The sequence below is a fragment of the Oncorhynchus tshawytscha genome, linkage group LG17 (genome assembly GCF_018296145.1).
Source record: "Oncorhynchus tshawytscha isolate Ot180627B linkage group LG17, Otsh_v2.0, whole genome shotgun sequence".
Lineage (NCBI taxonomy): Eukaryota > Metazoa > Chordata > Actinopteri > Salmoniformes > Salmonidae > Oncorhynchus > Oncorhynchus tshawytscha.
The window spans coordinates 17,259,386-17,283,467 of record NC_056445.1 but is presented as its reverse complement, the minus strand read 5'-3'; the positions used below and the strand labels follow the sequence as shown (position 1 = coordinate 17,283,467).

General features: G+C 42.4%; 2 protein-coding genes across 2 annotated transcripts in view; both read right to left on the bottom strand.

Moving 5' to 3' along the window:
* Positions 1–3,305: 3,305 nt before the first annotated feature.
* The window catches only part of LOC112216944 (solute carrier family 41 member 2-like), a 41,912-nt gene continuing 21,135 nt past the window's right edge, over positions 3,306–24,082 (bottom strand). Inside the window, exons 9-11 of the mRNA XM_024377104.2 lie at positions 23,941–24,072; positions 23,507–23,655; positions 3,306–4,811 (exon numbers count right to left, since the gene is read on the bottom strand). Of these exons, the coding sequence (XP_024232872.2) occupies positions 4,626–4,811; positions 23,507–23,655; positions 23,941–24,072 (467 nt within the window). The 3' untranslated portion in view covers positions 3,306–4,625. The remainder of the gene's footprint in view (positions 4,812–23,506; positions 23,656–23,940; positions 24,073–24,082) is intronic.
* Positions 19,112–23,500, bottom strand: LOC112216945 (zinc finger protein RFP-like). The gene is made up of 2 exons (XM_024377105.2): positions 22,198–23,500; positions 19,112–21,820 (listed from the first exon to the last, which is right to left on the bottom strand). Exon 2 carries the CDS (start codon positions 21,816–21,818, stop codon positions 20,169–20,171), a length of 1,650 nt encoding a protein of 549 aa, XP_024232873.2. The 5' UTR covers positions 21,819–21,820; positions 22,198–23,500; the 3' UTR covers positions 19,112–20,168.

Below are 24,082 nucleotides of genomic sequence, written 5' to 3'. Positions count from 1 at the left end.
TGTTACATGCCCACAGAATACTGTACATACCACAGGTATGGACAATTAAGAGTGAGAGTGTGGGTGTGTGTGATGCAGTCATACAGTACATGATTCCTCTCTGTAGCCAGGCAGAGACATGGGCCAGCATTGGAGACATGCCACCTCATAAAAACCACCTAGTGTAATAACAGTGATGAATGTCTAACATCTAACTCAACAGTAACACAGTGGGAGTTCCCTCTCTCAACCATCTGATGTTCACTTTTTTGCAACTCCTCATTTTTTCTTAATGCAGACATTTTGTTTTAACCCTATACTGTCACAATAACATTATCCATGCTCAACAACTACAGTGTCTACTGAATGGTTAGGAGGCAGAGAAATCCTATAACACACTTAATAATTATATCATTTAAAACCACACTTCCAAGTGTCTTTTCCCCCATGCAGTCAGTGATGGCAGAATTTGAGTAGGTATCTACTGAGGACAGTAGAGTAAAATAAAAACTACAGTAGTCTAGATAGATCACATCCTGATTCCCTACTCCTCCTATACAGTATAGACAGGAGGTGGAGAGACAGCCAAGAGTAATTCAGTGTTCTGGTTACTGTAGACTTAGAGGAGGTCCTGCTCTGGTCGTTAAGCCACACGGTACTGACACTTCAGACTCTCCTCTACAACCATGAAAATCTGCTCTTTAACGGGGCAGACAGACGCACAAGCCCGCAACACAACCATGAAAATACACAAACTGCAACTACTTAGTCACGCCTTCGGACTTCACTGAGAAAGAACAAAAACACAGCAAAATTAAGGCGTATTACGGTACATAGGTTAACGTAGCATGGTATCAGTACTGTCAAATATGAAAAGATAAGAGAAATCCATTGGATGGACTTAGGCCTAGTTGAAACTAAAAGTTGGAGGTGGTTGGAACGATTCTCACTATCAGATCTACTAATTATTGATCAGACAACAGACTGTGATGCATTCAGAAACAAGCATCAAAAGGTTAATGTTCTAGATCATCTCTGTTAATGTTCTAGATCCTCCCTAGGTTAATGTTCTAGATCATTTCTATGTTAATGTTCTAGATCCTCCCTAGGTTAATGTTCTAGATCCTCCCTAGGTTAATGTTCTAGATCCTCCCTAGGTTAATGTTCTAGATCCTCCCTAGGTTAATGTTCTAGATCATCCCTAGGTTAATGTTCTAGATCCTCTCTAGGTTAATGTTCTAGATCCTCTCTAGGTTAATGTTCTAGATCATCTCTACTTTAATGTTCTAGATCATCTCTACTTTAATGTTCTAGATCCTCCCTAGGTTAATGTTCTAGATCCTCTCTAGGTTAATGTTCTAGATCCTCTCTAGGTTAATGTTCTAGATCATCTCTACTTTAATGTTCTAGATCCTCTCTAGGTTAATGTTCTAGATCCTCTCTAGGTTAATGTTCTAGATCATCTCTACTTTAATGTTCTAGATCATCTCTACTTTAATGTTCTAGATCCTCCCTAGGTTAATGTTCTAGATCCTCTCTAGGTTAATGTTCTAGATCCTCTCTAGGTTAATGTTCTAGATCATCTCTACTTTAATGTTCTAGATCCTCTCTAGGTTAATGTTCTAGATCCTCTCTAGGTTAATGTTCTAGATCATCTCTACTTTAATGTTCTAGATCCTCCCTAGGTTAATGTTCTAGATCCTCTCTAGGTTAATGTTCTAGATCCTCTCTAGGTTAATGTTCTAGATCCTCCCTAGGTTAATGTTCTAGATCCTCTCTAGGTTAATGTTCTAGATCCTCTCTAGGTTAATGTTCTAGATCATCTCTACTTTAATGTTCTAGATCCTCTCTAGGTTAATGTTCTAGATCCTCTCTAGGTTAATGTTCTAGATCCTCTCTAGGTTAATGTTCTAGATCATCTCTACTTTAATGTTCTAGATCCTCTCTAGGTTAATGTTCTAGATCCTCTCTAGGTTAATGTTCTAGATCCTCTCTAGGTTAATGTTCTAGATCCTCTCTAGGTTAATGTTCTAGATCCTCTCTAGGTTAATGTTCTAGATCCTCTCTAGGTTAATGTTCTAGATCCTCTCTAGGTTAATGTTCTAGATCATCTCTACTTTAATGTTCTAGATCCTCTCTAGGTTAATGTTCTAGATCCTCCCTAGGTTAATGTTCTAGATCCTCTCTAGGTTAATGTTCTAGATCCTCCCTAGGTTAATGTTCTAGATCCTCCCTAGGTTAATGTTCTAGATCCTCCCTAGGTTAATGTTCTAGATCATCTCTACGTTAATGTTCTAGATCCTCCCTAGGTTAATGTTCTAGATCCTCTCTAGGTTAATGTTCTAGATCCTCTCTAGGTTAATGTTCTAGATCATCTCTATCTCTGATCTTTCCCAGGAGAGGGTTAAGGACTACTGCTCAAGCTCATCTTTGATGTCCAGAACCAGAGAATATCTTTCTTTTTACCATGCAACTTTATTTGCAAGGCGTCAGAATGTAGAGATACTATAATATATAAAACTGTTTCACCACTGTCAGACTGAGTCCATACGCTGTTATTCAAATGCTTTTCTCTTTCCAACTCTATACTCTGTGCCAAGTAAACCCTCTGCAATTACAGTAAACCCTTCTTCACACTTCCAATTAATTCCATAATCATAATCTGACATGACACCTTTCAAACGAATCACCTAATATGTATACCACCTCCACAGAGACAGATCGGCCTGTAGGTGACATAGCCAAGATATAACTTCACACACCAGTTGATATGATATGACATTTTTATATAAGTACCCACCCAAAGGAGCATGTAATGTTAACATGTCTCTGGGGGTGCTGTTCCCACCTCTCAGGTCTCTCACATCTGAAAGAGAGCGAACTCTGAGAAAGAATGGTTAGAGAGCAAGACTAAGGGAATGAGAAGACATAATGAGAAGGAAGCAGTGAGAAGAAAGAGGGAAGAAAGACAGGAGTGTGTTCATGTGTTCATCGAGGTCATGAAAGGTGAAATACCACACTGGTGTTACCATGGAGACTGGAGGAGATAGAGACAGTGATTGTCCAGTGATCTCCCGAGGGCATCCAAAGAGCACACAATATATTTCTACCACAGTAACACTTCAATCATAACATTGCTTTACTGCAGACAAGTGTCGGTATACACGGATTTGTCTGACTCTGAGCTGATCTTGTCCTTCCCTGTCTACAGGCATTTCATCCTAAACCTCTTTAGACAAGAGCTTTGACTGAACAACCACTAATACTACAACATCCAATTAACCTCTCTGAGGGACCGGCAAATCTTCACTCAGGATAATCACACATTCGAAGGCAGCTTATTTATTAAACATTCATTTATGAGTCACAAAATGGTAATTCATCATCCGTTTCCGAGAACAGTTTGCGAATATGAAAACAAGAAACTCTTTTAATAGCACATTATTCGAGCTTAGAAAACAACAACAGCTCCAACAGAAAACTAAAGGAATATGGCATCAGAAAGAATAACATCTCATCACCCTGTGAATCGCCGCAGGCACATTTCATTGGAATATCAACGGCAGAGAGCCACCGAAGTGAACATACGTACATACGTGTAAACAGAGTGCTTGGCGTGGAAACGTCCATGGTTAAAACCACATGATCATGTGGGACCTGACTGCAAAACGCCACAATAGTATCTACTCTGTGTGACTGGACCCCCATTAGAGATAGATAGAGAGAGAGAGAGAGAGAGAGAGAGAGAGAGAGAGAGAGAGGGGAAAGAATCAGTCCCTCGAGAGGTATACAAATAGCAGGTATCCAATACATTCCTTTGAGTACCGTTAACTGTCACGATCAGGCTCCAATTCTATGTGTCCTTCCTTGTGATCATGCAAAACAACTGAGGTTCAATCTGTGACTGACCTTAATGAGAGACTACATGAAGTGCATCCACAGAGAGTGAGATGCATATCGTCTGGGCTGAGAGTAGACTCAGTGCTCTGGTATAGACTGTATAAAGCTTGGGACAAGGGGAAGGCAATACTAGTCTGTAACAACATAGTGTGCAGGCTTTTGTTCCATCCCAGTTCTAAAACACCTGATCCAGTGACAAACCCTGCAAACCCTGGCCCCAGCTGTCCAGGGACAGAGTTGTGTACCTCCAGTAACCTGGCCTTTCTCCACCCTGTCTGACCATGTGTCTCCCCTGTCAGGACTAAACAATGCAGCCCATTGATCTCACTAACTGAAGGCTTCCTGCTAAATTTGCAGTGTCCACCGGATATAAGTGACTTGTTGCAACGAAACAACAACGGTCAAATCTCTTAATAAATTGCACTGTAAGAAGCAAAAGATTTTTTAGAATGCAGTGTCATTGGTTGAATGGAGAAAAGGAGCCAGATGCATAGAAATGTCTTTCCAATATAATATTGTTTTTCTTCCAAATGAACATCTGGAGCTCCTCATTGGCTCAATCAGCATAGTGTTAAGTGTTACTTTGCACAATAGGAAAGGCAGAGGATTGTTCCAGCGACCAATAGCTGAGTGAGGCAAACTGCCTCAACGGGAACAACCCCGCAAGGCATAAGAGAAGAGGTAGGGGTTCTGGGTCAGGGGTAGAGGCACGGGCGTGACCCCTCTGCCAGGGATCAGGGGTCATCTCAGTCACCCACGTCGCTGTCCTGGTCGCCGATGTACCACAGGAATTGGAAGCTGAGGGCCAGGAGAGCGGTGCCCAGGAGGTCGCCCAGGGCGGTCAGGTAGGGGATGGAGAAACTGTCTGGGTCTTTACCACTACGCCACATAGAGTACACCATCCAGTCTGCTATACACAGCAACAGGAACACCTGAGAGGCACACACACACAGAGCGAGAGAGAGTTTAATATACAGAATGACTTTACATAATGTAAATCTGTACAAGAGTAACATAATAAAGGGAGGGAGAGGGAATGAGAGAGTGCCGATAGCTTAAAGACCTATCACACAGCAACACAATTAATATCACGTGTAAATCAATGTAAGCTATTCCTGATTGTAAGGCATCACACCCCCAATATAAAACAGATGCACACGATTCACAAAGCATAGTGGCGTCCCACCGAGACGTTGAAGCGAGGGAGAGAAATTGCCAAAAAGCTACATTACACACCTCTTTACAGACATTTTCTAAGAAACACCATGGAAACACAAAGAAAACTGAGCCGAGGAATGAGAGAGACAAATTAATATAATATATATATGTGTGTGTGTGTGTGTGTGTGTGTGTGTGTGTGTGAGAGAGAGAGTGAGTGAGTGAGTGAGTGAGTGAGAGAGAGGAGCACTGGGCCATTGTGTTTTAGAGAAAAGAAACGGTCTGCCAGTGGTTGGTGTTATTCCTGTTTCACTGTCCAACAAACAAAGAGCTTGAACCGCTGCCCACTGCAATTAGCCCGACCAGAGACAGAGGGCCAGTATGACAGCTATACTATAAGGAATTCAACTGATAACCATGTGTAAAGGAAAACAAAGTGAAATCTATTGTTACCAGCAGCAAATACATTATAGGGAAATGGATCATTTCAAATACCAAAATCACAAGAAGCATATACTATCTTGGGATAAAGAGGGAATTATTTTCTAACTGTGTGTGTTTCATAGGTGTGTCTGAATTCCTCGGTTCATCTAGGATTCTAACAATGATGGCTTTGAAAAATCTGTCTCTATGCAGAACGCGTTAAGTATGGAAACCCCCAAGGGTCACACGACAAAGTCTATTTGCCTCGCAACATATAGTGTGTAGCGTGCAAAGTAGGTAGCCTGAAATAACACTGACTTTACTCCTTGTGACAGAGCAGTGAATCAAACACTTCCTCTTTCTCTTAAGGCCCTCTCTCCTTGTCCCGGTCTATCAAGTTCAATCTTCTTTCCCCTCTGTCCTTTTATTGAGTGTCACTGTCCACCAAATCCCCCTTCGACACATCCACACCACATAGACAATCAACAGAAGAGTTTAAAAACTCTCCCCAAATCCAAATACCCCTTTGACACACCCACACCACACAGACAATCAACAGAAGAGTTTAAAAACTCCCCAAATCCAAATTGCGTTGTCTAAATACATTTTAGGAGACAATCGACAGACAGACAAGCAGAGACAACGACGTCCAAAATCTCCTTCCACCATAACAGTACTAACTAGAGCGGTCTAATCAATGCAGAGAAGAGAGCGGAGGAGAAGACTCTCCAGAATGGAACCAGACACCGTTTGATGTCCTGCGGCTGGATGGGATCCTGCATCAGTCCTTTGTCTCCATCTTTCTAATGAAAAAGATTTACACAGGAAACGCTTTGAATGTGTTTGGTCTAAAGAGAGTGTCTTTGTTTGTTTTCAAGTGTGTGCTTTGAATATATTTGCTTGGAAAACTGATGTGAAATGCCAGAATAATTAATAAGCACAACAGAAACATACCTATCTAATACCTCTTTCTCCCTACCATCCCTTTTCACACCAGCCAATTCTGTCTAGACAGTACTTTGTCCTTCCTGGAGCACATAACCAGGTTGCAGGCTAAGGTTACATCTAGGTTTTCTGTAACATACATCGCTCCTCCTTCACCCCATCTGACAAACTAACCCTGATTCAGATGAGCATCCTACCCTTGCTAGATTACGGAGATGTAATATACAGATCGGCCAGTAACGGTGCTCGAGTGGCTAGATGTTCTTTACCATCAGATTTGCCACAAATGTATAGGACACATCATTGCTCTCTATACTCCTCTGTTAACTGGCCATCTCTACATACTCAACGCAAGATCCTCTGCTCATTTCTAAAATTCTCTTAGGCATCCTCTACATACAACACCTGATTTTCCAGTCACATTCTGTTAAAGGTCCTCAAAGCTAAACACATCCCTGGGACGCTCCTCTTTCCAGTTCGCTGCAGCTAGCGACTGGAACCATCTGCAAAACTGGATAGTTTTGGACACTCATTGTCATTTGTAGCTGTTTTGTGTGATGTACTTGGTCTCTGCCTTTTCTGTACTTCGTGCTGTTGTCTGGCCTTAAGGTTTGTACCAGGTTGTGTTGTTGCCATAGGTCTCCCTTCAAGTGTCTTCCATCTGTGTTGTCCGTCTTCTCTTACTTTACATTTTTTAAATTTTTTAAATCCAGGCCCTTGCCCCACAGGAGGCCTCTTGCCGGGCCGTCATTGTAAATAATAAGTTGTTCTTAATGGACCAGCCTGGTAAAATTAGCAGCACTTCTGGTACAGAACTTTGACCCGATTAGGACATTTTAAGAAATTAGGAGATGGGTCCATAGATATAGACTCAAATGGATTTAACCTTTACTTAACCAGGCAAGTCAGTTAAGAACAAATTCTTATTTACAATGACGGCATACCCCGGCCAAACCTGGATTAAGAACAAATTATTATTTACAATGACGGCCTACCCCGGCCAAACCTGGATTAAGAACAAATTATTATTTACAATGACGGCATACCCCGGCCAAACCTGGATTAAGAACAAATTATTATTTACAATGACGGCATACCCCGGCCAAACCTGGATTAAGAACAAATTCTTATTTACAATGACAGCCTACCCCGGCCAAACCTGGATTAAGAACAAATTCTTATTTACAATGACGGCCTACCCTGGACGACGCTGGGACAATTGTGCGCCGCCCTATGGGACTCCCAATCACAGCTGGATGTGATAGTCTGGATTCGAACCAGGGTCTGTAGTGACGCCTCTTGCACCAAGATGCAGCGCCTTAGAACGCTGCGCAGTAAGAAAATGGTGAAGGTCATGATGCTCCTCTGTCCCATCTCAATTACACACTAACATTTGAAATGACGTGTTTAGCTTGTGTCGTGGAAATTACCACCAGGGACACCTGAAGTCAATCTTAAATTAATCATTCTATATTAAACAGCTGAGAGGTTCCAACAAACTTAATGCACCAAGTAGTACACGTCTGTCAGGAGCTCCGCTGGGGCAGTCCAGTTAGTTCTCTTATATACTGTTTACAAAGACAAGTTACACTGCAAAGTGTTTAGACCCCTTCCCCTTTTCCACATTACAGCCTTATTCTAAAATTGATTAAATATATATTTTTTTAAATTGCCTACACACATTACCCCATAAAAGACTAATCTAAAAAGGTTTTTGGAATTGTTTGCAAATTTATTACAAATAAATAAATAAAAACCTTTACATAAGTATTCAATCCCTTTGCAATGAGACTCAAAATTGAGCTCAGGTGCATCCTGTTTTTATTGATCATCCTTGAGAAGTTTCTACAATTTGATTGGAGTCCACCTGTAGTAAATTCAATTGATTGGACATCATTTGGAAAAGCACACACCTGTCTATATAAGGTCCCACATTTGACAGTGCATGTCAGAGGAAAAAAACAAGCCACGAGGTCGAAGGAATTGTCCGTAGAGCCCCGTACGGGATTGTGTCGAGGCACAGTTCTGGGGAAGGGTACCAAAACAGTCTGCAGCATTGAAGGTCCCCAAGAACACAATGCCCTCCATCATTCTTAAATCAAAGAAATTTGGATCCACCGAGATCAGCATCATGCTGTACTGATGTTTTTCAGCGGCAGGGACTGGAAGAAAAGTCAGGATCGAGGGAAAGATGAACGGAGCAAAGTACAGAAAGATGCTTGATGAAAACCTGCCCCAGAGCGCTCCGGACCACAGACTGGGGCGATGGTTCCCCTTCTAACAGGACAACGAACCTATGCACACAGCCAAGACAACACAGGAGTGGCTTTGGGACAAGTCTCTGAATGTCCTTGAGTGACCCAGCCAGAGCCCCGGACTTGAACCCAACCAGAGCCCTGGACTTGAACCCAATCGAACATCTCTGAAGAGACCTGAAAATAGCTGTTCAGCGACGCTCCCCATCCAACCTGACAGAGCTTGAGAGGATCTGCAGAGAATAATGGTAGAAACTCACCAAATACAGGTCAGGTGTGCCAAGCTTGTAGCGTCACACCCAAGAAGACTCGAGGCTGTAAACGCTGCCAAAGATGCTTCAACAAAGTTCTGAGTAAAGGGTCTAAATACTTATGCAAATGTAATATCATTATACATTTGCAAACATTTCTAAAAACCTGTTTTTGCTTTGTCATTATGGGATATTGTGTGTAGATGAATGAGGAAACAAAATGTGGAAAAAGTCAAGGGGTCTGAATACTTACCGAATGCACTGTATATTTGCATGATTTAGCTTATTAGTTATTCATAATTAATGTTTGGTTCCTGCATGTGTCTGGCAACGTCTCCCATCTTTACTTATAGAACATATTCTGGGCGTTCTGCCAAAAGGTCTAAGGAGGGGGTCATGACCGTCTCCCCCTCATATCTCTACCCAGCACCTACAGGAACCAATGATTGTATGAGACAAGATGTACAATTCAAGGCTCTGTGTTCAGAGAACAAAATGTTCCTTCACACTAGCTATCTACTTCGATCTAACTAATTGTGGAAGACATTGATGATCCTGGATGGGCCTCTCTGTAGTGTCCATGTCAGACTTGAGAGGTGGGAAAGGCACAGCCGGAATTGCATGACGCCATCTCTGAAACCATTGAAGCCCCATTCAAAGAATCCTACCAAAGAAAGTGTGGGAAAGCAAAGGGAATTCTCTAAAGTAGAGGGAGAGGGATAGAGGTTGAATTCTCAGAGAGAACACACCGTTCTTAGTAGAGGGCAGAGTCGAATGCAGCAGCTGAGGATGTGTACTGGGGTTAGAGAGAGAGAGAGGGGCTGCTGACTCGGAGATAACACCCTGAGCAAACACAGCACAGGTAACTTTCCACTCCTCAGAGAGAGAGAGAGAACAGCCTGAACAGGCACTGCACACTGGGGTTGCTCACAAGCATAGGGCAACACATCTATTTACATAACCACAGAAACATTGAAGCAATTTAGGACCAGCAGTTTAGTTGAAAGATACCACTGTCCTCTCTGTTGGACTGCAGAGATACATGTTCTCAGACAAACAAGGTATTCTTTACTTTATAGCAGGCATGGAGGGGGGGATAACTGCATCACATGTAAATACAATAAATCCTACTTTATTTAAGATGAATTGAAACAACCTTTTCATGTGACAGAGAGATATTACCAGATATCCTTATTAAGGACCTTTAAAATAGTAATTTTCACACTACCGTCTGTTCAAGACTGACACTTAGTTGTGACATTAAAAATCATGTTGGGTGATTGACAGGGGTGATGATCAGAGGGGCAGAGTTTTCACCACTTATATTATTACTGGGGCAGAAGAGGACAGCAATTCTCAGCTCTCCTCACAGTCCCCACACACAGATCACTGTGAACACTGATCTCAGACCAGTCCTTGGTGGGTGGAGGGGTGCAGAGGGATGGACAGCTCTGTAGGAGGTGGAGGTGGTCCTCAGTGTGTGAGAGCTGCTCCAGCTCAGTGCTTCTCCTCTTTAGCTCAGTGATTTCCTGCTCCAGGTCTTTAATGAGCCCTTCAGCCTGCCTCTCTGCTGCTTTCTGCTTCTCCTCAATCACCTCAATGAGCTGTTTGGCTTCTCTCAATGGAGCGAACCAGAGCAGTGAAGACCTGTACACTGTCTGATATCTCTCCCTCTGCATCTTTCTGACTCAGATCTACTGAATGTTTGATCTCCTGAACCTTCTTCAGTCTCTCCTGGATCATCTGCTGTACTTCTGCCTCAGTCTTCTCAAGTTCAGCCATCTTCTCTCCATACTCTTCCTCTAGAGGGACAGTGTCATGAGTCATGTGGTCTGTTTTCAAGCACAAGACACAAACACAGTCCTACGGGTCAGTCCTACAGAACAGCTCCAGGAGTCTCTTGTGCTTCTTACACATCCTGTCTTCCAGGTTCTCCACAGGGTTGATCAGCTTGTGTCTCTTTATGCTGGGACTCTCTGATGAGGCTCCAGGTGAGTCTCACAGTAAGAGGTCTGACACAACACACAGGACTTCAGGGCCTTGAGCTTCATCTCAGTGCAGAAGTCACAGGACACTTCTCCAGGCTTGGCAGGGGACTCATCTTTACCTCTGACTCTCATCTTCTTAAAATTCTCTACAATCTCTCTGAACGTTGTGTTGAGACAAAGCTCAGGTTCTCTATAGAACTTATCCTTACATAAACTGGTACAGGTCACTGGTATCCCAGCATCCTCTGATACAGGGCTTGCAGAAGTTGTGTCCACATGGAATAGAGACAGGCTCAGTGAACACATCCAGGGGGAAATATGGGAGAAATATCAACTAATCCTCTAAAAAAGTCCTCTAGAAGTTCAACCAAATACACGTGTTCAAAATATAAAAATAAAACAGGAGAAGCCATGTTCACAGCAAAGTTCACTTGATCTTGTCCTGGTAAACAGAGTGCGTCTGTTGATGTTGACTCCGTTCTTATTGCCCTTAGATTAATTAGAGAACCACAGGAATAAAAGATACTGCGTAGTTGTATAGAGAGATTTCTGAAGAACCGGGAAGTTTTAGTTTCGTGTCTGATATAGAAGCATCTACACTTTACTTTTACTTCAGCATAGTAACGTCAACAGCCCCCTCTTTGCCTGCCTGCCTGTCTGCTTATGTCTGCTCTCAAAAGGAACATACAGGTAACTGCCAAAATAAAAGGAAACACTTGAGTAAATGAGGGATACAAAGTATATTGAAAGCAGGTGCTTCCACACATCACATCTGCATAGGGTCATGTATAAAAATGCTGGTCAGGCCCAGTTGCACATTATTTTGGCTACCATGGCTAGAAGAGGAGATCTCAGTGACTTTGAAAGAGGGGTGATTGTTAGGGCATGTTTGAAAGGAGCTTCAGTGATAAAGACACTTTATTTAGTTTCATGTAATGTAAGACAATCTGATGAGCTGAGTCGGAGGTCAAAGGGGGCTGAACATCCTGATTTACATTTGAGTCATTTAGCAGATGCTCTTACCCAGAGAGACTTACACTAGTGAGTGCATACATTTTTGTACTGGTCCCCAGTGGAAATCGAACCCACAACCCTGGGGTTGCAAACATCATGCTCTACCAGCTGAGCCACACAACCATTTAGCCTTTCAATTATCCTCATTAGAAATAGCGACTGAACAAGATGTGTTTTAGAGGCGTGCTTTGGGTGTCTCTTGTGTATATGTTTGTGTTTGCGTGTGTGTTCGAACGTGGGAAGTGTTTGTACTTTCACACTGCCGAAACAGTACACAGCTAGTCACTCACCGTTTTAGATAGCTTGAAACGGTCTAACAAGGTCTTGTGTCTGGAAGTAGCCTGGACTGGCAAGCAAGCAAGCTTTCACAGATTACAGTGCCTTGAGAAAGTACTCAAACCCCTTGACTTATTCCACATTGTTGTTACACAACCTGAATTAAAATGGATTAAATATTTCTCTCACCCATCTACACACAATACCCCATAATGTCAAAGTGAAAACATGTTTTTAGAAAATGGAGCTAATTTAAAAAAAAAAATGAAATTTGAAATCTAATTTACATGAGAATTCACACCCGAGTAAATACTTTGTAGAAGCACCTTTGATGGCGATCACAGCTGTGAGTCTATGGGTAAGTCTCCAAGAGCTTTGCCAACTGGATTGTACAATATTTGACCATTATTCGTTGTACATTTATTCAAGCTCTGTCAAGTTGATTGTTGATCATTGCTAGACAGCCATTTTCAAGTATTACCTTAGATTTTCAAGCCAATTTAAGTCAAAACTGTGACTAAGCCACTCAGGAACATTCAATGTCAGCTTGCTGAGCAACCCGTGTAGATTTGGCCTTGTGATTTAGGTTATTGTTCTGCTGAAAAGGTTAATTTCTCTGTGCTTATAGCTAAATTCCATTTATTTTTTAAACCTAAAACACTCCATAGTTCTTGCCGATGACAAGCATACCCATAGCATGATGCAGCCACCACCATGCTTGAAAATATGAAGAGTGGTACTCAGTGATGTGTTGTATTAGCCCCAAACAAAACACTTTGTATTCAGTACAAAAATGTAATTTCTTTGCCACATGTTTTGCAGTTTTACTTTAGTGCCTAATTGCAAACAGGATTTATGTTTTGGAATATTTTGATTCTGTACAGGCTTCCTTTTCACTCTGTCATTTAGGTTAGTATTTTTTGAGTATCTTCAATGTTGTTGATCCATCCTCAGTTCTCTCATATCACAAACACTAAACTCGAACTGTTTTATAACCACCATTGGTCTCATGGTGAAATCCCTGAGCCGTTTTCTTCCTCTTCGGCAACTGAGTTAGACAGGATGCCTGTATCTTTGTAATGACCAGTAGTGGTGCGTGGGTAAAATCCCTGGGGAAGCCAAGCCATAAAAAAGCCATATTACAACCTTTGTGTTGTGATAATTGCGTTGTTTGCACTATAACCTGTTAGTTCACATCCCTTGCCACCGTGATATACAGGCCTAAGGCTGAGACAATAAGAAGACACAGTGGCAGAATAAATTTAACCACACCTTTATTTCATCACAAAACCAGAGAACAACCAAAAGCAAATGGCATATAACAAACAGTTAGGTACATGACCTACAGCATTGCACAAGCAAGTTAATGTTTCCAATATTTCCGCACCACTAAACTATTGATTTAGAACCAGAGAGTTACCGCAAGTTGCAAAGAACACAGGAGCTGCCTCCACCATTTCAACAAATAACCTATGATTAGTATAATACAATGATTTTTTTATTTAACCAGGTAGGCCAGTTGAGAATAAGTTCTCATTTACAACTGCGACCTGGCCAAGATAAAGCAAAGCAGTGCGACAAAAAACAGAGTTACACGTGGGATAAACCAAAGTACAGTCAATAACACAATAGAAAAATGTATATACAGTGTGTGCAAATGGCGTAAGGAGGTAAGGCAATAAATAGGCCATAGTAGCAAGGTAATTACAATTTAGCAAGTGAACACTGGAGTAATAGATGTGCAGATGATGATGTGCAAGTAGAAATACTGATGTGCAAAAGAAAGTAAATAAAAACAATATGGGGACGAGGTAGGTAGTTAGATGGGCTATTTACAGATGGGCTGTGTACAGCTGCAGCGATCGGTAAGCTGCTCAGATAGCTGATGCTTGAAGTTAGTGGGGGAGATAAGTCTCCAACTTCAGCGATTTTTGCAATTCGTCGGAGCTTTATCTAGCAAAGACTTATAGATGACCTGGAGCCAGTGGGTATGGCGATGAATATGTAGCGAGAGCATGCAAGGTTGCAGTTCTGGGTGGTATATGGGGCTTTGGTGACAAAACAGATGGCACTGTGATAGCAAACTGGATGCAGTCTGAGTAGAGTGTTGGAGGCTATTTTGTAAATGACATCGCCAAAGTCGAGGATCGGTAGGATAGTCAGCTTTACAAGGGTATGTTAGGCAGCGTGAGTGAAGGAGGCTTTGTTGCAAAATAGGAAGCCGATTCTAGATTTAATTTTGGATTGGAAATGCTTAATATGAGTCTGTAAGGAGAGTTTACAGTCTAGCCAGACTCCTAGGTATTTGTAGTTGTCCACATAATTCTAAGTCAGAACCGTCCAGAGTAGTGATGCTAATCTGGCGTGCGGGTGCGGGCAGCGATCGGTTGAAGAGCATGCATTTAGTTTTACTAGCGTTTAAGACCAGTTGGAGGCCATGGAAGGAGTGTTGTATGGCATTGAAGCACGTTTGAAGGTTTGTTAACACAGTGTCCAAAGAAGGACCAGATATATACAGAATTGTGTCGTCTGCGTAGAGGTGGATCAAGGAATCATGCGCAGCAAGAGCGACATCATTGATATATACAGAAAAAAAAAGAGTCAGCCCGAGAATTGAACCCTGTGGTACCCCCATAGAGACTGCCAGAGGTCCAGAAAACAAGCCCTCCGATTTGACACACTGAACTCTGTCTGAGTAGTTGGTGATCAAGGCGAGGCAGTTATTTGAGAAACTAAGTCTGTTGAGTCTCCCGATAAGAATACGGTGATTGACAGAGTCGAAAGCCTTGGCCAGGTCGACGAAGATGGCTGCACAGTACTGTCTTTTATCGATGGCAGCTATGATATCGTTTAGTACAATGAGCGTGGCTGAGGTGCACCCGTGACCAGCTCGGAAACACGATTGCACAGTGGAGAAAGTACGGTGGGATTTGAAATGGTCAGTGATCTGTTTGTTAACTTGGCATTTGAAGACTTTAGAAAGGCAGGGCAGGATGGATATACAGTGCGGCAAAAAAGTATTTAGTCAGCCACCAATTGTGCAAGTTCTCCCACTTAAAAAGATAGGGCCTGTAATTTTCATCATAGGTACACTTCAACTATGACAGACAAAATGAGAAAAAAAAAATCCTGAAAATCACATTGTAGGATTTTTAATGAATTTATTTGCAAATTATGGTGGAAAATAAGTATTGCCCTACCTCAGCCAAATACATTTAAACTTAGTTTCACAATTCCTGACATTTAATCCTTGAAAAATTCCCTGTCTTAGGTCAGTTAGGATCACCACTTTATTTTAAGAATGTGAAATGTCAAAATAATAGTAGAGAGAATAATTTATTTCAGCTTTCATCACATTCCCAGTGGGTCAGAAGTTCACATACACTCAGTTAGTATTTGGGAGCATTGCACAAGCTTCCCACAATAAGTTGGGTGAATTTTGGCCCATACCTCCTGACAGAACTGGTGTAACTGAGACAGGTTTGTAGGCCTCTTTCCTCGCACACGCTTTTTCAATTCTGCCCACAAATGTTCTACGGAATTGAGGTCAGGGCTTTGTGATGACCACTCCAATACCTTGACTTTGTTGTCTTTAAGCCATTTTGCCCAACTTTGGAAGTATGCTTAGGGTCATTGTCCATTTGGAAGACCCATTTGCAACCAAGCTTTAACTTCCTGACTGATGTCTTGAAATGTTGCTTAAATATATCCACTTAATTTTCCTGCCTCATGATGCCATCTATTTTGTGAAGTGCACCAGTCCCTCCTGCAGCGAAGCACCCCCACAACATGATGCTGCCACGCCCATGCTTCACGGCTGGGATGGTGTTCTTCGGCTTGCAAGCCTCCCCCTTTTTCCTCCAAACATAACCATGGTCATTATGGTCAAACAGTTCTATTTTTGTTTCTTCAGACCAGAGGACATTTCTCCAAAAAGTACGATCTTTGTCCCCATGTGCAGTTGCAAACCGTAGTCTGGCTTTTTTATGGCAGTTTTGGAGCAGTGGCTTCTTCCTTGTTGTCAATATAGGACTAGTTTTACTGTGGATATAGATACTTTCGTAACGGTTTCCTCCAGAATCTTCACAAGGCCCTTTGCTGCTGTTCTGGGATTGATTTGCACTTTTCGCACCAAAGTACGTTCATCCCTAGGAGACAGAACACGTCTCCTTCCTGAGCGGTGTGATGGCTGTGTGGTCCCATGGTGTTTATACTTGCGTACTATTGTTTGTACAGATGAACGTGGTACCTTCAGGCATTTGGAAATTGCTCCCAAGGATGAACCAGACTTGTGGAGGTGAACAATTATTTTATTTTCTGAGGTCCTGGCTGATTTCTTTTGATTTTCCCATGATGTCAAGCAAAGAGGCACTGAGTTTGAAGGTAGGCCTTGAAATACATCCACAGGTACACCTCCAGTGTCAATTAGCCTATCAGAAGCTTCTAAAGCCATGACATAATTTTCTGGAATTTTCCAAGCCGTTTAAAGGCACAGTCAACTTAGTGTATGTAAACTTCTGACCCACTGGAACTGTGATACAGTGAATTATAAATGAAATAATCTGTCTGCAAACAATTGTTGGAAAAATTACTTGTGTTATGCACAAAGTAGATGTCCTAACCGACTTGCCAAATCTACAGTTTGTTAACAAGAAATGTGTGGAGTGGTTGAAAAACGAGTTTTAATGACTCTAACCTAAGTGTATGTAAACTTCCGACTTATATATATATATATCAAACTTCCATCCTTGCAGGCCAGGGGCACAATGTATGAATTTATAAATTATGAATTCAACACAGAGAGACTCAATTATTTTGTGTTATTTTTATTGGTACATTTTTTGGGGGAAGCCTGGCTTCCCTTGGTGTACATGAGTACACACCACTGGTAGTGACCTGGTGTAGTGATACTCCATCCAAATCCTAACTAATAACTTCACCATGCTGAAAGGAAATCAGTATCTGCTTCTTTTTTTCTTCTTCCACCAACAGGTGCCCTTCTTTGTGAAGCATTGAAAAACGTCCCTGGTCTTTGTGGTTGAATCTGCATTTTGAAATTAACTACTCGATTGAGGAACCATAATGCTAATTATATACGTGGGGTACAGAGACGGGGTAGTGATTACATTTTTTTTATGTTAACCACTATTATTGGACAACGAATCCATGCAACTTATTATGCAATATGATAAGCACATTTTTACTCCTGAACTTATTTGGACTTTCCATAACAAGAATTTGAATTGCAATTTGACATTATGGGGTACTGTGTGTAGGCCAGTGACACAACATCTACATTTAATCCATTTTAAATTCCGTCTGTAACACAAAATGTAGAAAAGTCATGGGGAAAAATACTTTCTGAAGGAACTGCATACACTTTTTGTTATTAGGCCTACATGTACATTGACATTATTTGCAGTTGTCACTATGACAATGAACACACCCTGAAAGCACCGAATGGGCTTGTGTTACCACCTTATTAATATGCAGCATGCAATAGGATGCATTGATCAGTTGATTGACAGGTGTAGGACTGTAGAACGATAAACTTCGAGTGTGGATGCACACCAGCGTTTTATACAGTGCATTCAGAAAGTATTCAGACCCCGTGACGTTTTCCACATTGTTACTTTAAAGACTTATTCTAAAATGGATTAAAATAAACAATTTCCTCAGAAATCTACACACAATACCCCATAATGACAAAGCAAAAACAGGTTTAAAAATTTGAGCAAATCTATTACAAATAAAAAACAGAAATACCTTATTTACATAAGTATTCAAGTCCATTCGGTGCTTTCAGGGTGTGTTTGGAGTGGCAGGTAGACTAGTGGTTAGAGCGTTGGACTAGAGCGTTGCAAGATCGAATCCCAGAGCTGACAAGGTAAAAATCTGTCGTTCTGCCCCTGAAGAAGGCAGTTAACCCACTGTTCCTAGGCCGTCATTGTAAATAATAATTTGTTTCTAACCTAGTTAAATAAAAAATAAATAATAATAATTCAGACCCTTTGCTATTGAGCTCAGGCTATTGAGCTCAGGCTATTGAGCTCAGGTGCATCATGTTTCTATTAATCCTCCTTGAGATGTTTCTACAATTTGAGTCCACCTGTGGTAAATTCAAATTGATTGGACATGATTTGGAAAGGCACACAGCTGTCTATATAAAGTCCCAGAGTTGACAATGCATGTCAGAGCAAAAACAAAGACATGAGGTCCAAGGAAATGTCCGTAGAGCTCCGACAGGACTGTGTCAAGTCACAGATCTGGGGAAGGGTACCATAAAATGTCTGCTGAATTGAAGGGCCACAAGAACACAGTGGTCTCCATCATTCTTAAATGGAAGAAGTTTGGAATCACCAAGACTCTTCCTAGAGCTGGCCTCCCGGCCAAACTGAGCAATCGGTAGAGAAGGGCCTGAGGGTCTCACTGACAGAGTACCAGAGTTCCTCTGGGGAGATGGGAGAACCTTCCAGAAGGACAACCATCTCTGCAGCACTCCACCAATCAGGCCTTTATGGTAGAGTGGCCAGGCGGAAGCTACTCCTCAGTAAAAGGCACATGAAAGCCCACTTGGAGTTTGCTAAAAGACACCTAAAGACTCTCCGACCATGAGAAACAAGATTCTCTGGTCTGATGAAACCAAAATTGAACTCTTTGGCCTGAATGCCAAGTGTCACCATCCCTACAGTGATGCATGGTGGTGGCAGCATCAGCGGCAGGGACTGGGAGACTAGTTAGGATTGAGGGAAAGATGAACGGAACAAAGTACAGAGAGATCCTTGATGAAAACCTGCTCCAGAGCCTAGACATCTCTGGAGAGGCCTTAAAATATAGCTGTGCAGCGACACTCCCCATCCAACCTGACAGAGATTGAGAGGATCTGCAGAGAAGAATGTGAGAAACTCCCCAAATACAGATGTGCCAAGCTTGTAGTGTCATACCAAAGACTCGAAGCTGTTATCGCTGCAAAAGGTGCTTCAACAAAGTACTGAGTAAAGGGTCTGAATACTTACGTTAAAGTTATATTTCAGTTTTGCATTTGTAATAAATTGGCAAAATGTATGGGGTATTGTGTGTAGATTGATGAGGGGAAAAAATGATTTAATCCATTTAGGAATACGGCTGTAACGTAAAAAATGTGGAAAAAGTCAAGGAGTCTGAATACTTCCCGAATGCACTGTAAATTAGTCTATAGTTATCGTTATTGGCTTAGTTGATGGCCCTTAACTCAGACACAACTAACGTTACTACAACCAAACTAGTAGGCCTAGCTAATGTTAGCGAACGTGAATTAAATATGACATAACACTTATACTTGTTCAGGCCTACTTGAGTTTTATGCTCTAAATTGACTCCTTAAAATAATTTACTCTGGCAAGTTTGTCACCCACCGAGGTGGGAAGTAAAGCAGAAGTCGAAGCCTTCACTTCCATTGTTAGGCTGTGCCCATAGCAACGTTTGAAAACTAGGTGTATAGTTGCAACACCCTTCTTTGGGAAGCATGCCTATGCACCTTCTTTCAAGTCCCCTCCCAGGACTACCAGGGCAAACCTCTCCCTTTTGCACAAAGGCATCTCTGACACAAGCAGTAAAGACATACAAAGCAATGTGAGGACTTACCACTAGCACAATCAGAGACCACAACCCCAGACCAAGAATCAAGTTCCCCTGATTCAAGCTACTTTAAAGGATTCATATAAATATCATTGAGAGAAAGAGAGAATTCCTCATTGTCCCCTGTGAAAGAGGGATGCTATGGCATTACATGCAAATATGGGGGGGGGGGGACCCTAGAAACCCTTCTCTATAAGCATTTTATTAGGGAATTATTTATTACAACTTTTTAGGAGTGGGGATATGTTTACTGCTTTGATTTTTCATAACAATGAGAGAGACTAGATATAATTAAGGAGTATAAGGACATAGACAACCATTTGTGACATTCATATGACACTGCAGTCTCCAAAGAATGCCCATCAACTATGCTTTAAGGATAAATTCAGTCTGTCATTGACAGGAGAGATGATCAGAGGGGCAGAGTTTTTACCACCATCATTAAGACATGGGCTAAAGAATGGATATAGTTTCTCAGTGAAGGTGCAGCCAGTGAAAGAGTAGATATGAGACCTGGCCTCCACATCATAAAAGGAGACCTGACCCTCTTCATAATCCACAAACACCCCCACCTTCTGGGGCTTCTCTCTCAGGGAAAGCAGGACACTGGGGCTAGAAAGAGCCTTGTACTGGTCTCCATTCCTCAGGCACAGAGTCCAGCATCCATTCCCAGCGCTCACTGTGATATCCCCCTTCCTGTTGATGGACTCTCTGACCACTCCTAAATCCCACTTAGTCTTTCCCTTAACCATCACCTCATAGTAAAATCTACCTGAGGACAAGTCCTCCTTTCCCAATACACAGACAAAATAATTGAACCTCTCTGGGTAGTCTGGGAGATGTTGTTTTGGATCTCCATGTTTCACCCTTTTCCCATCCTCAGACATGATGAGACCATTATGTGCTGTATCAGGGTCCAGAGTCACATCTACTGCATACTGCTGAATCTTCTTCAACTCAGCATCACACAACATCTTCACTTCACTTAAAATAGTCTCCTCCACTTGAGACACAGCTCTCCTCACAGTCCCCACACACATATCACTGTGAACACTGATTCTAGACCAGTCCTTGGTGGGTGGAGGGGTGCAGAGGGATGGACAGCTCTGTAGGAGGTGGAGGTGGTCCTCAGTGTGTGAGAGCTGCTCCAGTTCAGTGCTTCTCCTCTGTAGCTCAGTGATTTCCTGCTCCAGGTCTTTAATGAGCCCTTCAGCCTGCCTCTCTGCTGCTTTCTGCTTCTCATCAATCACCTCAATGAGCTCAGTCTGGCTTCTCTCAATGGAGCGAACCAGAGCAGTGAAGACCTGTACACTGTCTGATATCTCCCTCTCTGCATCTTTCTGACTCAGATCTACTGAATGTTTGATCTCCTGAACCTTCTTCAGTCTCTCCTGGATCATCTGCTGTACTTCTGTCTCAGTCTTCCCCAGTTCAGCCTTCCTCTCTCCATACGCTTCCTCTAGAGGGACAGTGTCATGAGTCTTGTGGTCTGTCTCAGTACAGAATTGACACACACAAGTCTGGTCACTCCTACAGAACATCTCTAGAGGTCTGTCGTGCTTCTTACACATCCTGTCTTCCAGGTTCTCCACAGGGTTGATCAGCTTGTGTCTCTTTAAGGCTGGGACTCTCTGATGAGGCTCCAGGTGAGTCTCACAGTAAGAGGTCTGACACACCAGACAGGACTTCAGGGCCTTGAGCTTCATCTCAGTGCAGAAGTCACAGGACACTTCTCCAGGCTTGGCAGGGGACTCATCTTTACCTCTGACTCTCATCTCCTTAAAATTCTCTACAATCTCTCTGAACTTTGTGTTGACACGAAGCACAGGTTCTCTGTAGAAAATCTCCTTACATAATGGACACTGGCACATGTCACTGGTATCCCAGTATCCACTGATACAGGCCTTGCAGTAGTTGTGTCCACATGGAATAGAGACTGGCTCAGTGAACACATCCAGACAGACAGAGCACAGGAACTGCTCTTCAGACAGGAGACTGCTGGAGGTGGTCATATCTAGACAGAGACCAAGGGTGAAACCATAAAGCATTTCCTGGACTCAGTTGGCTCTCTATATTAAAAATAACCAACTCAATAATGGATTCAGAGTTGTCAAGCAAGCCAGACATTAATTCTAACCAATCTTCTGTATTTAAATATTTGAAAAAAAAAAAAAAAAAAAGGTACCAGCCCGTTTTACTACTTCATTGTGAAAAAGACCTTTACCAAAGGCAGACATATTTAACAAGTCATCATGCTACGGTATGAGGTTTATGTTACTACTTCATTGTGAAAAAGACCTTTACCAAAGGCAGACATATTTAACAAGTCATCATGCTACGGTATGAGGTTTATGTTACTACTTGTCCAGGTAAACGTTTTTTTAAACTCACCTGTGTTGATGTTGATTAATAAGGCGCTCAGAGACAGAACGCAACGTAGTTGTGTAGCAAGACTTCTGACGAGGAGTAGGGTTTCAGTGCCTGATACAAGTCTCTTCACTTTACTTTCACTTCAGCAAAGTGTGGTTTGCTTATTGCTTCTCTTAAAGGTACAGAGCAAACATATTTACACGCGGCTGAACACTCTAAAACAGTGCTTCCCAACCCTTTCTGGTTACTGTACCACCAACTGAATTATGCTCTGCCCAGAGTACCTCTGAAGTAGCACCTCATGTGCATTTTACCAGTAGGCCTATGGTGTCTGGAGTATGCTCAAGCACCCCTTGTGGATAGGCCAAGTATCCCCAGGTGTCCTAGTACCCCTGGTTTGGAACCACTGCTCTAAAACAACTACAGCCTGCTCTTCTCAATCTGTTAATACTGTAATAATGTTATCATATACCCTCCTGCTCATAGTATGTAGTAGAAATGGCAACTAACATATGTCTTCCTTCCTGTAAAGACCAGTGAGTAAGCATTGACACCCAGACTATCAAAGCTAAGTTGTATGGAACCAAGACTCCCAGGATGGCAGTTAGGCCTTGCTGTGTACAACAATCCACCAGGAGTGCGTTTGCAGAGAGCAAACGCGCACCTAGAAAATACCACACATTCCTGATAGTATAAGCACCAATTCACATTCTGAGCCTTTGCTTCCATAATCGATCCTAATGCCATCAAAGTGGTAAAACACACACAAGTCAGACTTCCTCAGGGATAAAATCAGAGCTCTAGGAATGCTTAGGATACACACATTTCTACATTTACATTCTACATTCTACATTTACAGATGCTCTTATGCAGAGAAATCTACAGGAGCAATTAGGGTTAAGTACCTTGCTCAAGGGTACGTCGACAGATTTTTCACCTAGTCGGGCTAGGGGATTCAAACCAGCGACGTTTCGGTTACTGGCCCAATGCTCTTAACCACTAGGCAATCTGCCGCACCTGATTTCCCTTCAAATGTCACTTAGTAAGGAGCACTCTCATCTCAAGTTGACGTTCATCATGCGTGTGGTTCATTTATGTTTAAGCGTTTTGAAAGCAGAGTGAAAAAGGGGCTCTGAACGAAGCTCGCTTTTGATAGTGTCACAATAATAGTGACACTAATAATAATGTCTTGCAAAATAACAGCTTTTAATAGAAAGTCATGTCAGCCAGTGAATTCTCAAGCACAGATGAAGGTCACAGTTGGAAAAAGAACTTACAGACTATGGGTAGTTTGCAAAGGAACTACCCCATCACACACACACACACACACCTGTAAGAGGGCGGCAGCCAGGTAGACAGTCATGAAGATAGGCGTCAGGGTGGTGTGGCCGCTCTTCATCAGGTGGATGGTGTACAGGAAGATCAGGTGACCCGGGAGCACCAATAGGAGCAGCACCTGGGCCGAACGGTGATTGGCTCCTGAGAGAGAGGAGACGAGAGGAGTTGGAACTGTGCAACTGAGTCTAACAATAGAACAGATGCTAAGACGGTTTCTAACCTGTGTATCTGTCAGCGTAAACACTGACTAGGGAGATAATTATGGGGTAGACCTTCTGCAGCACCTACAATTTATGTCTTAAAATCACAGCGAGAGGGACTTGAAGAGGGGGAGAACTATCTCTAGGTTAAGCAATCTGTCCTGCAGGATGCCCTGTTTAAAACAGATCACATTTTTACAGTTTAAGTATTGGTTAGGTGCTTTACCTGTGCCACAGAAGGTGCGGCAGGGGTAGTAGCAGCCCTTGGCTTCCTCTGGTACCTCCCCAGGAGCACTGTGGAAGTGCAAGTGAGTGGAGATACGGCTAGACTGGATGGCTACCAGGTTCCCCCCAATACCTGGAGAACA